General features: G+C 34.2%; 1 protein-coding gene across 4 annotated transcripts; it reads right to left on the bottom strand.

Annotated features, from left to right (window-relative positions):
• Positions 1–658: 658 nt before the first annotated feature.
• On the bottom strand, positions 659–8,144 carry LOC131005503 (kinesin-like protein KIN-7F). 4 transcript variants are annotated; one of them, XM_057932513.1, is made up of 15 exons: positions 7,621–8,144; positions 7,134–7,282; positions 6,913–7,009; positions 6,274–6,561; positions 6,037–6,126; positions 5,806–5,906; positions 5,566–5,679; positions 5,411–5,492; positions 5,237–5,304; positions 5,065–5,130; positions 4,836–4,960; positions 3,981–4,308; positions 2,222–3,121; positions 1,825–2,102; positions 659–1,249 (listed from the first exon to the last, which is right to left on the bottom strand). In XM_057932513.1, exons 4-15 carry the CDS (start codon positions 6,494–6,496, stop codon positions 928–930), a joined length of 2,697 nt encoding a protein of 898 aa, XP_057788496.1. In that variant the 5' UTR covers positions 6,497–6,561; positions 6,913–7,009; positions 7,134–7,282; positions 7,621–8,144; the 3' UTR covers positions 659–927. The 4 variants fall into 4 exon arrangements, with proteins under 4 accessions (XP_057788496.1, XP_057788493.1, XP_057788495.1 ...); XM_057932510.1 differs by having other exon boundaries at positions 6,274–7,036; XM_057932512.1 differs by lacking the exon at positions 6,913–7,009.
• Between the last annotated feature and the right edge of the window lie 7,530 nt (positions 8,145–15,674).

Below are 15,674 nucleotides of genomic sequence, written 5' to 3'. Positions count from 1 at the left end.
TTTTATTTTAGTTTAGTTTAGTTTCAATTATTTTTCTCTCCCTCTCTCCAACCACTGTGATTCTACAAAAACATTATTAAGATGAGTGAACTGCACTTTTCAGTAGTTTTGATATTTTATTTGTTTGCTAGAGTTTAAAGGTCATATATTTCTGGCTTTGAAAATTACTCGTACCAATGTACCATGTAGATAAAAGTAACAACGTTACCAAAAATTTCGATTTACTACGCTTAATTAGATATTCAATTTTAATGTACTTCATATGTTATACATATCATGCTGTCGCCGTTTTGTAAAAAAAGAATATCCTTGCAAAGCACAAGCCTCATCTAGTATTTAGTGCCTAATTTGGCTCCAATCCCACCAACATATTGTTTGAATATAATCTAATTTTACTAGTTTGATTGTTGTACTGTTAAGTAGAACTCTTTTGACATATCATTCAAATTTAATATTTTTCTCCGTCTCATTATAAGTGACACAATAATTTTAGGCACATAAATTAAAAAAATATAGTATAAATTAATTAAAAATGATAGATATACTACAATTTTTTAAGGGATAATTTTGGCTACTTATGAAATACGTCATTTTTAGGTGAACAACTCAAAATAGAATACAAATCACTTTTAACACGAGGGGAGGAATATATCTTGTATTTAAGGGAAAACAATAAAATCTATTAATAATTAGTAACATAGATCATTCATGGACAAATCTAATTTCAATATGCGTAGTCTTACAATCAATGGGAAAATGGTGCCAAAAATTCATTAGTAAAACGACGTCGTTATCTCGTACCATAGCCGCATCCGCATCTGACTGGGAAAATGGCGCCAGAAATTTCATTACTAAAACGACGTCATTACATCTAATATCATAGATGAAACCATCCATCCAATCCCCACCTATAGATAGAAGGCAACTTCACAAAAGGGAGTACATACTGTTTTTCCAGCTAAACGATCTTCTGCACATGCGCGGAGGTGTGAAGCTGAGTCCAAACATCTCCTTGAGGGCCACCCCGTGTTGCGAGAACCCGATGAGCCTTGCCACGACAGCAGCGCTCCGACTCACATGGTCTGTGTTCCCGGTGTTGCCATACAAACGGTTAACTAGCTGCAGCCTCCTCCTCTTTGAGTCGAGATCCACGCCCCACTCGATGTAGAGTCTGCTCCTCTCCTCTTTTGTATACCTTCTATTCATAAGCCTGCTCAGTGTTTCCCTCTCACGACGAAGAGCTCTCTTGCTGTTCACATAGTTTCAAACTCAGTCGAGGATATTAAATATAGCTATCAACATGTGTTACGGAGTCCCTTTTCAGATAATATTCTTATCAACTCGATAGAAATTTGACAGCATTTTAACGTGGAAAATTCAGACCACAGAATTCTGCATAATGAATGGTGTACCAAATTTGTGACCGATAAATTCAAGGGTTTAACATACTTTGTGTCTCAACTTTCAGCGTTTTCTAAAATATGTCCCCCAACTTATGTTTTCACTTCAAAAACCTTCGACTTTGAATTTTTTTTATTTATGTCCCGCCTTAGGGAATTGGATGACAAAATGATGAGTCACTTTGCCGGATTCTTAGGGTTTGGGGTGTTCTGAAATTTCATATTGAATATTGAATTATGTAGATTCCAGCAATCATTATTCTGTTGTCGGATTCTATAAGGCTCCATAAAGCAAACTTTTTCCAAAGTTGAGGGTTCTTGAAGTGAAAACGCAAGTTAGAAACTTTTTTTTGAAAATGCTGTAAGTTGCGGAAACAAAGTATGATTAACCCAAAATTCAATGTTAACGAGGGCATAAACGTACCTTGATGCCAATGTGAGCGTACAGCCGTCTTGTACAACTGAGTTGCCCCCAGAAAATGTGTCCTTTAGGAAGGATAGTCTCCTATGCTCTACCTCCATATAAATGGAATCTGTGAAATCTTCTTTAATGAGGAGGATGAAGTATGTCCTGTGGACTAACGAAACATTGCAAGCATGCCATAGTTCGATTATCAATCTCTGCAGCTTCTCAAATTTCATGGGCCAATCTTGCATAGGGTCCATCACGAGATCTCTAGAGCCATTTTCGTCTCCCTTTACCTAAGGAAACAAAGTGAGGTAACATCATAAGTTCTCAATGCTTGATGGATTACTAATTGAATCCATATAAGAAAATAACTATGAGGAATGCTGATAGCGTAAATGAGAATAGGGCCCACCTGCAGATTTCCAGCAGCTTCGTGTTCGTATTGAAGCTTTGCCATCTCCTTGAGTCCAGCAACAAAAGAACCAAGAGTTGGAATATCTTCTTCCCCATGGGCGCTGCTCTGATTTTTAGCTTCATCAATGAAGCTACTGCAATCAGAGTTTAGAGAATCGTTTCTCGTCAATCTTGCATCATTTGCGCCATAAATTGTTGGAGGAAGTTTCCAGTGCTTCCTGAGGAAGCCACTTTCAGGTCTTCCTGTGAAGTCCTTCTCAAAGACATGAGGAGGTGTGCTCTGACTTTGTTCGGCAGGCTCAAAGTCAGATAAGCAAGTCATTAAACTAGCTCTACAGCTTCGGCTTCTAATTAACTTTAGGCTCCCGGAACTCATTAGACTAGTTGATGGAGCACCAGAAGACGATGAATCAGGGTAGGGCCCCAAAAAAGAATCAGCGGTACTCCTTACATCTGGAATTTTACGCTCTTCTGCATCATATGAGTAACCATTTTCAGCGCCACTTACTTGTCTAGGTGAAGCCGATAGCATCTCATGATCCACAATGTGACCATTATTACCAGGCTCCGTCCATGTTTGCAACATTTCTTCAGCATTACTAGTCGACTGGCCAAAAGACTCGCATGTTCTATCCTGGGATGATTCATCCATCTCGATACATCGAACATCCTTGATGTCATCACAATCTTCAACTTTTATAGGAGTTCCCTTTATAACTTGACTTGGATAAGATGTACCATCAGATAAATAATGATCTTCACTATTCTCTGGAAGCAATAGCTCCGAATCTCCATTACACCTAAAGTTCCCATTAATTTCAGCCTCTCTGATTAACTCCTCAATTTTAGAATTGGCAAGGCCTAGTTGCCTCTTTAGTTCCCTAGCCTCTTTCTCCAACTGCACAGAGAGTGTAAAATGAGGAAGGTTAAGTTCAGCAATTTTTTGAAAGAAAACTTAAAATCCATAATGACAATATGCAGTCAATTTGGCTAATTTAATAGTGATTAGCTTTGAGCTTACAGATATTACAAGTTTTTTAAGATATATTTTATGAAAACTGTAGTTTAAACTAAAATTCTTTAGTAGTATAGATATTTGATAGATTATATATTTCTTGACACAAAAGATTCACCATTCCAAATAAACAGGATTGTCTAGAAGAATCTTAAGCAAAGTTAAACTTTAGTCAAGATTATCGCCTTTCCTAAATGATAAATTTCACCTCAACACCATGAACATTTAGGTTATTGAATACTATTAAGAGGGTGTTTGGCTGAGCTTATAAGCTCCTCAAAACAGATTATAAGTTGTTTAAGAGCTTATAAGCTCCTTCAAAGTGTTTGGCAAAATAAGCTCTTGAGGAGCTTATAAGCTCCCCAAAAAATAAGTTCCTCTACCCCAACTTATTTTTTTATAATCTCATATGCAACAATCTTTTTACAAATATTTTTTAACTATAATTTATTATTTCCATCATATATCATTTAAGTTTATTTTTCTTCAATTTTCTCTCTCTAGCAAAAAAATTCTCTCTCTAGTTTATAAGCTCAATTATCCAAACACTTTGACAATTTATAAGCTCTTAAAAATTACATCTTATAAGCTCTTGAAACATCTTATAAGCTCCAAGAGCTTATAAGCTCTTTAAAATAAGCTTAGCCAAACACCCTCTACATTAAAAACAATAGACACTAGACAGTATTCAGAAACCTGTAGAAAAGACGAAGTACGCAAATTAAATATTTAGGATCATAACCTTTTCAATCTGCATATCTTTTTTTCTTAGCAATGGCGCATGATCGCATAGTGATGCTGGAATTTTTAACTCACTCTCCAACCTTGCTACCTCTTTCTGCAGATGTTTCACCAATGCCTTATCTGACATCACTACATTGACCTGTGCATTAGTTGATACCTCCTTTGCACAGCAAGCAAATAAGAGTGTATTCCTTGATTGCTCAACATGGCTTCTGGCAGGGCTCAAAGTGCAAATGATAGCAGTTCTTGCATTGCCTCCCAAAGCGGGCTGCAGTATACGTGTAAGCTTTGAGTCTCTGTAATTAACATGGCCTTGTCGCCCTTTGCTGCATGAAATTATATTATTCAAAAGCTGATACGGATGGAATTTGCAATAAAAATGATATGCCATCGCATGCTACTTCATTAGATTACATCCCAAATAGGACATCTATGGACTATGCATACGGTTATTAGCTTGCCTACTTGTCCAAAAGCATGTGTGCATATATGACTATATGAGCGAGTCAGAGGCAGAGCATGTGGGTAGAAAAATCCTTGTATGGATGATATGCATGTTTGGATGTCCTATCAACCAGGATCTCCGTCCAAGGGTGATATTATTGGGAAGTATAAGGAACAAATGGTGTTATAGCACTTGGACACTTGCACAATGATATTACTAAAGCTTGATTCTCAATGAACAAATACAATTAACCTCAGCCTGTAATTATAATGGAAAGCAGAAACAACCCTGCCTCAAAGTGAAAGATAAAGAAGTTCAAATTCATGAATCCTTTATAGCACTTACATTTTACAAAAAATGAGTCAGGCAGCTAAAAAACTAGAACAGCAGGTCAAAGAATCAACAAACCTTAGCTTGCGAATCACCGTGCCCAGAGTGAGCAAACTACGATTAATATGACAGCCTTCTTTCAGCCTCTGCCCAACTGAGTGAGCTTGAGATGCCCGCTCACTCCCTGCCAAATCAACAAAGTTCTGCAGAGAAATGTTTCAATGTCTTTTAGATTTATTTATACTATTAAATATTTAGGGAAAAACATACATTTAGGAAAATCATGACAAATTCAAATTTTATATACCACACTAGCAGCAAGGGTGGTTGAGTTGCCCTTCCCTAAAAACTCACGAGCAGAACTTTCAATTGTCTGGAGGAATTATATCAAGAAGACACGCAATTAAGTGTTAAATGTTACTGGAGAATTAGAACATTTATGACATAATCTATTAATACAAAGAGCGGGGGGAGCTGACCAATCTAAGAATTTGATGGGATCTGGAGCTTGTTTCATTCAATAAGGTCTCTCCAATTTGCCTTTGTGCTGTATATGAGTTAAAGAGAAACTAAAAATTAAAAGAATACAAAAGTTGTTTCAACTAATGCATGGTTGAAGTATAGCCACACAATCAAGGTGGAATTCATCTAACCTTCACATATGGATAACAACTCCTTGAGGTGATTGCGATCCCTCAAAGTTTCTTCTGTGAGTTTCTCTATTATAGTCCCCCTCTACAGAACAAAGAAAATATATCAAATGCATATAAATGAAAGAAGGTAGGAAATTGAGAAGAGGAAAACTCACTTCCGGATCATCAAGGAGCCTTAGTGGAGAATTATCTGTGCTAAGGAGGTCTCTAACAACTTCATTGTAAATCTCTATTGCAGAGAACTTTAAGACAAATGCTCTTTCTTCATGCTGGTTCGGGCAGAAGAAAAAAATTCGATAAGACTTCCAAGTGGAAAGAGAAAGTACTTCGTAGAACAATAACTAGTCTAGTCTTGTATCACCAGGATGATTAAAAACTGAACTAAACTCACACACCTTCCGTATGTAATCATAAATATCAGCCACTGCATAATCAGTTATACCATTCATAGTGTAAGTCTTTCCGCTGCTTGTTTGACCATATGCAAAGATAGTTGCTGAACGAAAATTAGATTAAATTAGTTGAAACAGTTCATCTGTAGAAAGCAGAGCTAGAAAAAGATATATCTGGAGAAAAGACCACTCATAGTGGACAAGGATTCAGCAATTTAATAACACAATGCTCACAATTGATGCCACCAACAACTGATAGAGCAATGTCCTTTGTACCCTCATCATAAACTTCCCTTGTTGTGCAGTCACCTCGAAATACTCTATCTACCATCATAAAAGTGTACATGGAAAAGCAGAACAAAGTAAAATAGAATAAGATGTAGGTATAACAAAATGTTGTTGAACATTTGCAGTTTCGTATGGTATACTTGAAAAATTGACCAATGTAAATGACAATGTCAACACTAATACCAAATGAGTAAGCTGTCGGTAGTCCAGAGCGCTCCCGAAGGCTGTTCCGGTACAAAATGGTGGTTGAGTTGATGCATTCCCAGTCTGAAACTTCAGCCCTTGCACTCTCCTTTTCACTCAATGGCCTTAACCTCACCAGTACCAATATCTTCTCTTCCTTTCCATTCCCAATACCCTGCATTTTCTCCCAATTCATCAACTCTTCAGCACCAATAGCCCCCATTGTTTCTTCCACCTCCTCAAATCCACTTCAATCACTCGAAAGATGAGATGTCCATACTCAGAAACCTACCAGCAACCCAAACAAACAATATATAATGACAAAGATATTTGATGTACCCTTCATCGTACTCAAAAAGGCAAGACAGTTAGGTTACTAGAGAAAAGTTAGCTGTGCTTGCAGTCGAAATAAATACCCCAACTCCAGTGCATTTTTCATCAGCAGTGGACGAAGCTATTTAAACATGATTTTACCAACTAACACGATATCAATTTTGCTAAAATAGTACTAATCAGTAGTTGGTGGTGATTAAGCAATTTGCTTAATGTCCCTTGTTAATCCTTTTCTCCCACCAGAAACCTAAGAGTTCCATCTTTTTAAGCAGCAGCATCAATAAAAAAATAAACAGAAAGCTTAACTTAATGGGGACCCCAACTATCCTTCGACTCCAAGTAATGATGATATTTCCCTGTAGCTCTTTCTTCATTTTTTTTAAACACCAAATCTGGTAAGGCCCTTGAAAACAAAAACAGTGGCCCCCCACTTAACACGCAGAAAGATGCAAACACGCACAAATATTAATATATTAAAACAAAGAATTTATTTCACAGACTGACAACTATATTGAAAGGGAATTCACCTTCGGCTGCACTCAACCGAGACCTCAGATTAGGGTTTGTAATTGTATGGTAGAGAAGCTTAGCTTCCGAATATGCCAAGAACAAAGGAATATAATCCTTACAAGAATCTCCAAACTAAATGCAGGATCCGATCTTACATTAAGAATAACTGCAATCGAACAGTGAAATTAAGGAACAAAATAAGCTAAACGCTGCAAATCACTAACAAATGTGGCAAAATCTTCGACACTCTGAAATAGTAATCCAGCTAATATTTCCTTCATCTACTCCTAGAAAGTGAGCATTCCACTATAAAGTTGCATCTCTATCGTCATAAAGTAAACCAGCTGAAGCGTGAAATGCAATATTGAAAAACAGCACTCGAGATCAACTATAAAGGTGGATACACTTTATTTACGCTTCGAAAAAGCAAATCAAACCGCCATAAATAGGAAAATAATAGAAAAATAAGAAGCCACCACACAGTAGGTCGAGAAAACATCTTACCTCCTCACACGATCTCAGTCAAAAATCTTCGAACCAAACAGCAACTGCATTACTCCTCAATTTAATACCTCTCTCTCTCTCTCTCTAAACTAATAATATATATATATATATATATATGTATGTATACATTGGAGTATGTAAGTATATATATATTCAGCTGCACACACCACTAGCACAGTGAGACGTAGTGAGAGAATGAGGAGAGCGATGACGGAAGACGATGTCGTATTTGTTAGCGCGGGGAGAGGGATGTTGAAATGACGCTTGTGCCCTTGGCCGGTTTGAAGAAATAGAATGCGTGGGAGAAAGAAGCACGTGGCCACGTGGGCGTCGTCCGTGAAGCGTATTGAATCCTGCGTAGAATACGGGACCAGCGACAACGGCTGTGTTTTCTACTACTTAAAATCACTTTACCGTTGTGGTGTGTGTTCCGTTTCTATACGATGATTGGATATTCAACAGAATTTTTTTAGTATGTTTTATTTGAGAAAGATATATAGATATCAGATTTTTAATAAACCCTGAATATATCTTTTTTTTGAAATTATATTCAATTATGCAATCCGCAAGTAGGCGAGATCTCACCACCACTCAAACGATAAGAAAATATCACTGCACGCAGATGAGAAACGCCTTGCGTGTGAGACCTCAACACCAAATAATACAACACCGCATGCGAGCGAGAATACAACATCACCGCACGCAGGCGAAATTAAACTCAAGACCACTCACAAATGAGAGACTTTGAGTGTCTCAACTTTATTACTAGAGCAAGGCCTCATTGGCAAGTCTAAATATATCTAAGTAGCTAAAAACATAAGACACAATTCTTATACTATAATCAAACTCATAAAACATAATTTAATTAATAATTTTAAATTAAAAAGATAAAAATATCCATATGATAGTAACATAAAGTAATACATCAATTTTTTTTTAAAAAAAATATTAAACTCAAAGCTTGAGTCATTTTCGATTGACACGAGAGAGGAGAAACATTATGGTTTGTTAGAATTGGTTTTATGCGTTTAAATGCATCTTGGTTCATGACAATTAAATCTTATAAGATTATTCTACGATTATCTATACCATTATATGTATTTCAATTTTTGGTGATCTTTTGGTTGATATATGGATTTATTTAATTGTGCAGACAACTATGATGATTGATTATAGTTATATGAACGTGGCGCTTCTTTTTACGTGTGATATATTTTATATACGATTCAACGGATGTGGATTTGTATACAAGTTAGATATGTTAGATAATTATTATAATGTTGTTGACATGTTTGAAATTTATCGGTAATTTCAAATTATGTAGGATTATGTAATTAAATCACCCATGAAGCAATTTGATGGTGGGGTGAGAATTCATGAGTAATATATCGTCCAATAATTTATTTATATATGGTAGAGTTGTAATTATGGTTTATGGATATCTGTATAATTACAAAATAGGAACTGTATATTCGCCTGCATCTTCTTTAAATAGGAAGTCATAAAAGAAATAACAACTTAGGTTGCGTTTATTTTGATGAATAACAAATATTTATATCTTTAAATGTCTTCATTCTTTTCTAATATTTGACAAAGAGAAATTTACCAATTTTCCTTCCTTATTTTCACTTCAAAGATGAATAATATTATCACACGATATATATATTTACATATAGTTTTATATATTTTAATTTTACGAGCATTAAATTATACTATTAAATTCTAAATACTCAAAATGTATGAATAATTATCAATAGTATAATATTATTCCCTCTATTTTGAATGGATAATACTATTAGATAAGATCAATGAATAGGATTACGTTAAGATAAGATCGTGTGATTAGATAAGATCAATGGATGAGATTACGTTAACAACACCATGTCATATCAGCAATTAATTTGTTGGCTTAGGTACATCGTGTGAATCATCATCACCGCACATATATAAACATGATAATTATATTAAAGTCAATACTAACCAATTATCTATTCAAAAGATAGAAGAATAAAAAAAGAAAAAAAAAAAAAAAAAACACTAGAACTGACTACCTAACTAATTAATTCCCCAAAATTAAATAAGAACAAGCAATTTGTGAAATTCAATACAACATTTTTGTCCGTTTTCTCTTTATGTTTGAATAGCCAGGAGCTAGTGAAGACCTTTGTGGATTGTGGTGCTCCTTTCACCATGCATAAACTAAAACAACGATTAAAATAAACCCCTCCAAAAATAAAACTTCTATAAATATACTACACCAACACATCGAAACTTCTTAGTGGTAAATCTAATTTAAATAAAATTTTTTGATTGATATTTTTTTTAATTAATATACACTAATTGCTACTCGAAAATAAAAATTTGAAGTTTTTTAGTTATTGAAGTAAGTCTATATATATATATATTAAAAATGTGAATGTTGGCATACTTATTGATTCCCATATTTTTCCCATGAAAGTAATAAAAAAATTAATTATTTACAAATTGTTGACTTTTTGAGCTAATGGAAAGATGATGGCTTCCAACAATCCAACGATTCCAACCTATGCACACCAACGTAGGAATTACAATCAAATCTATAATTAATCAAACTTATGATATGCCCTCTAAATTATATTTTGAGTCACTCTGACGTAATTTTGAGCTTAAAATCAATATATTTTTGCCTAAAAAATCAATTTCTTTCTGTCAAACAATGCAAAACATTAGTTATGCATGAATATGCATAGGATTTCTCTAAATAAAATTAAATTAAATTTTTATAGGAGAATATAAAAAAAGTTATTGCAACTTGCTTTTTAGGCAGTTTTCGAATTATATGGGCTTTTTGGATTTGCAGCAAGTCAACGATGGACTGTCATTGAAATTTGTTCTATATTCTTATGCTTTTTTTTAAGGCTTTCACGTTTATTTAAATTTCCAAACATAAGGTATATGAGCATAATGTTAATTCAATTTTTAGCTAGGTTTCAGATTACGCGTGGTAATAGATTTTTTGTTTCGAAAAATGTGATTCGTGATATTTTTTAAATATTAGGTATTGAAATGTCATATTTTAAATATTGTGATAATTTTAGGAATACACATAGACAGACAGTTTGTAATATTTTATCTAATAATAAGTGTAAAAAGTAAATCATTTTTAAAAATAATAAACTAACACTCTATACAAATATAAATATATGTAGCATGATTGGTTTCAAACTTTCCACTCTTGGGCTGAGAATCCAACATGGGCCATGACTTGGCCCACTTAAGATTTTATAAGTAGTTTTTTTTTTTTAGAAAATAATTACTATCTTCATCTCATTATTGTTTTTTCACTTACTATTTTGCGTTGTCTCATTATTAATATTGTCTCATTTTTATAAATAGTAATAATTAATTATTTAAAAAGTATGAGTCCTATCACTTTTAACTAATTTAACCTTTTTAATAAGTTGGTTTCAAAAGTTTGCTTTTAATCATTTCAATATACAACTTGATTAAAGCGTATCTCACTTAGTTGAGATGATTATGAAAATCAGTAATACTACTCCATTCGTTTCCACCAATTTAATTCTCTTTACTTTTTCACACATATTAAAAAAATATATTTAATCTTATTTTAAAAAATACTAACTTTTATACCCTTATTATTATTTTCACACATCATTTTCACATGTAAGTGGAAACATTAAATAATATTAATTTAGTAAAATAATTTTTTTATATAATATTAATTTAAAAAGTGAATTATCTTCTTAGAACATTTAAATAAAATAAAGGACTAATTTCATGAAACGGATAGAGTATTTAATAATAACTTATCTACAAATAGTCCCTACAGATTCCTCATTGTGAATGAAAAGCTAAAAGAATAGATTGAAAAAAAAAAGAAAAAAGAAGAAGAAACTTTTCGGTTAGGGAGTTAAAAAAAAAGAGAAACTTTTCTTTTAGAATTCCCTCTTTAAATTTAAGATATATATATTATATTATAAAATTAATTATATATTACAATGAACTAATCAATCTAATTTAAATTCATGACAATGGGCCACCGGCAAAAATTTAGACTTAGGGGATGCGCCCCTAAAATTGGAACGATCGACGGCGGCAAGAAGATTGAAATAAAATGACAAAGACGTAGACGTAAAAGATAATTTGTCTTATGTATAGAAATTCTAAAAGAAAAAAAAAACTATTCTCAAACACAAATAAATTCACATATAAATAAGTAAAAGTACGATCCACAAATAAGTTGAATACTTTATGAAATAGGCATGCACGCCTAGTGGTTTGTTTACAGTGAAGTTTGTTTACAGTGAAGTCGGCAAAAAAGACTTCGACGACGACTAGTGCTATGGCAGCAGAAATTATGGCAGTAGTGCATATTATTCTCCGGTTTCAAAAAAAAAATAGGGATACAATTTTTCATGAAGAGCATATTTTTCTCTCTCTCTCTCACCTTTTTTATTTGCTAGTGTTCGAGTCGCGTAAATTGTATATATACTTTATAATTATTACTCATCTCGTCCTGTGATTATAATTTTAGACTCGTGTAAATTGCGCATGTACTTTATAATTACTACTCATCTCGTCCCAAACTCATATTTTTTTTATTTGGATAATCCAATTCAATATGCCGCCTCCTAAATGGTAAATCAATACATAATAAATACTCTCACTCGACTCATTATTTACATTAAATATCATTATGACCCACAAATAATTATCTATTTTTTCACTTAAAATTGGAGGCTAAGCTTCGTGGCATATTGAATTGGGACATAGTGAATAATATAAACTAATAAAATTAAAATTTGATACCAAATTTACTATTTGTAAAGTAATAAATGTAATTTATACAAAAATATAACATCTCTCTCTCTATCTATCTATCTATCTATACATACACATATATATATATATATATATATATATATATATATATATATATATAATGTCATTTGTAGGAGTTGTTGTAACTATACAAATCAAATTTATAAGTTGTCTATGAATTCGTTTTGTAACATTACAAATTTGCAATTTAAAAAAATGATGAATTAAAAAAAAGCCAATCTATAAGATTCAAATTCTGGATCAATAATTCATTCAGCAAAGCTATGATTTCACAAAAGATATTCACAATTTAAGGGGTGGAAATATTTGCTATTAAGCATATTGGTCTCTGACATACCAAATATCGTGGGTGTACCATACACCCGGGTGTACATGAGATTTTCTGTAAGTTATTTTAATACGATGTGTGTATATTACATCATCTTTAATTTTGTCATATATTTTTTAATTTGAACGAAATTAAAATTAAGGGCAAATTTTAAAATTGGCTAAAGTTTATGTATTTATATTACAACTATATATAGTTGAAAAAAATACCAAAATTCACTAATAGTTTGTGGATTTACAGTCAATTAACGCCTAAAAAAATATATTGTTAAATGCAAATTAGTAAAAAGTAATTAAAAGTTCCAAAAACTCTTTCAAGACTAATAGAAAATTTGAAAGAAAAATGTCTAGATATTTTGGTGAAAATTTTAAATAAATAATAATAATCATTAGATAAATTTTTTTTGTCAAGATCCTCGTCATTTATTTGATTAGCCTCCAACTATAAGATGGTTTCATTTTCATTTTATGTTATTATCGTTATTAGAGCTCTTTTATAAAATAATATAAGTAATTGATGTGTGTCTCTTAGTTGTTCATATTCTTGAATTATTTTGCGCTTTAATGAAATTTAATATACACAATTAGATGATTTTTGGTGCATAAATTGAAGAGTTCGATGTCGAGAAAGTAGATTGAAAAGAAGCAATTTTGATGGAATTTTTTAGGGAGCTCGAAAGATTATCAAATTATATTAATTTATTAAATCATTATTAGTGGGTTAGGATTTAGTTTTGATTATTCCTTTGTCTCGGCCCATTGGCGGCTGGACGAGAGCAGATTTCAAAGACGAGAGCAGATTTCGGGTTTTGAAGTGCAGATGTTGAAGTGCGCGCAGATCATTTTGGAAGCTATAGATTTATTCTTGGTTTTATTTTCTTTTTCTAATTTAGATTTGTTCCAGAGTTTTTGGTAACAATTTTATTTATTTCATCATTCGATTATTACTTAGTTGCTTTGTTCGATTTTATTATGTTTTATTTCAAGAGTATGAGTAGCTAATTTATTGATTCGACGAGAATAATGAAATACTGATTTAATATATGTGAGGCCTAATTGTTCATATAATTGATACCTATTGATTTCGATTTATTCCTTGTGTTTAAAGACAATTTTGATTTTATTTAAGCCTGATCAACTTAAATTTAATTGGATTAAAGTCAATTGGTTCATCCAATATGTAATTGTTGGATAAATATGGATGATTGGTGATAAAGCTACCATGTTTGTAGTAGGAATAAATTGGTAGACTGATTATTACTAGCGTATCTAAGGTAATCTGTCTGGATTTATTCATCTTAATGCTATTAGAATATTAAATCTATGTCTGGTCTCCAGCTATGTTATACTCCCTCCGTCCCATTAAAGTTGGCCACATTTCCTTTTTGGGCGTCCCACTAAAGTTGGCTACTTTCCTTTTTGGGTAAAAATTACACCAAATTAAACTATATAATTAAGTCAACTAATCTACACCTATTAACCTAACCTATCCTCACTCATATTTCTCTCTCTCACACCGCACCTCCCTCTCGCCTCTCTCTCTTATTCTCCGCCGCCGCCTCTCCCTCTCTCCCCCTCTGTTCTTCTCCGGCGGACGCAACCCCCATGGCCGCCGCCCCCGCCCCCGACCTCTCTTGCCTCTGCTCTCCCCCTCTCTCTCTCTCTCTCGTCGTCTCCGGTGAGCAAGGGTTCCGATTCGCGCGATTTAGGGGTGGTTCGCCCAGATCTGAGGTGGCGCGACCCCATGGCCGCCGTCTCTCTGTCTGCGCCGCGACCCCATGGCCGTCGTCCCTCTGTCTGCACCGCGACCCGATGGCCGTCGTCCCTCTGTCTGCACCGCGACCCGATGGCCGCCGCCTCTCTGGTCTGCGCCGCGACCACCGCCGACCCTTTTCCCCTCTCTGAGGGTGGCGGCGGTTCAGAAAGGAGTACGCGGCGGCGGCGGCGTCTGGTTTTGGGGCGAGAAACAGGGGTGAAAATCTAAGCCTGGCCGCGATTTGGGGGCCTAGGGCTCCAGTTGGAGTGAGCGGCGGAAAATCGAGACATGGGGCCGTTGAACATCGAAGTCAGGGAGGGTTAGCGGCGGTGGGACGACCGCTGACGCCGTTTGGTTTTGATTGGGGTTTGATTTGGTTTTGAGGAAATTGGGGTCTGATTTGGTTTTGGTTTTTGATTTTTTTGGTGACAAACGAATTCGCATAGCCAGAAAATTTGGGGTGGTTGTCGTCGGCGGCGCCGGCGCCGGCGACCCCGTCGGCCGGAAAATGGGGAAGAAGATACAGATTTTGATTAAAGAAAGACTTAACTATCTCTTTAATTTTGTTGGACCACATTTAATCTCCACTAACTATCTCTTTCTTAATCTCCGTGCCGAAAAGAATGTAGACGACTTTAATGGGACGGAGGGAGTATTTTAATAAGGGAAATAAGCACGTCTGACGTGTCCAGCTGTTTATCGACACAGCAAGTAGGAATTGTGGTACGTCCGTTGCGTTCACGATATCTTATAACTGGTTGGTTGATAAGGATTAATTTATCTTTGCGTCGATGAACAGAGTTATTAAATTAGTATGGATTTATTCAAGTCGAGTTACTTTTCATTGATTATTTTCTAGAGTTATTTTCGTTGATTTATTTGTTTTCTTAGCTAATTAATATTTTTCTCAATTTAAGGCGTGATGGCTACACCAATTTAGGTCTTTAGGAATTTGATTGCGATTACTCCGTTCTTTGTGGTTCGACCCTGCTTGCTATTATATTATTCTAATTTGTAGTTATTGCAGGAATTATTTGGTGGCATGCGACGTCCACAGTAATTTATAGAATTTTATTATCTAAACATAATATTTTAAAAAATATATATATTTTTTACTATTTTAATTAAG

Source organism: Salvia miltiorrhiza, chromosome 1 (genome assembly GCF_028751815.1).
Source record: "Salvia miltiorrhiza cultivar Shanhuang (shh) chromosome 1, IMPLAD_Smil_shh, whole genome shotgun sequence".
In the NCBI taxonomy this organism is placed as follows: Eukaryota; Viridiplantae; Streptophyta; class Magnoliopsida; order Lamiales; family Lamiaceae; genus Salvia; species Salvia miltiorrhiza.
This window is presented reverse-complemented; position numbering and strand designations above follow the sequence as displayed.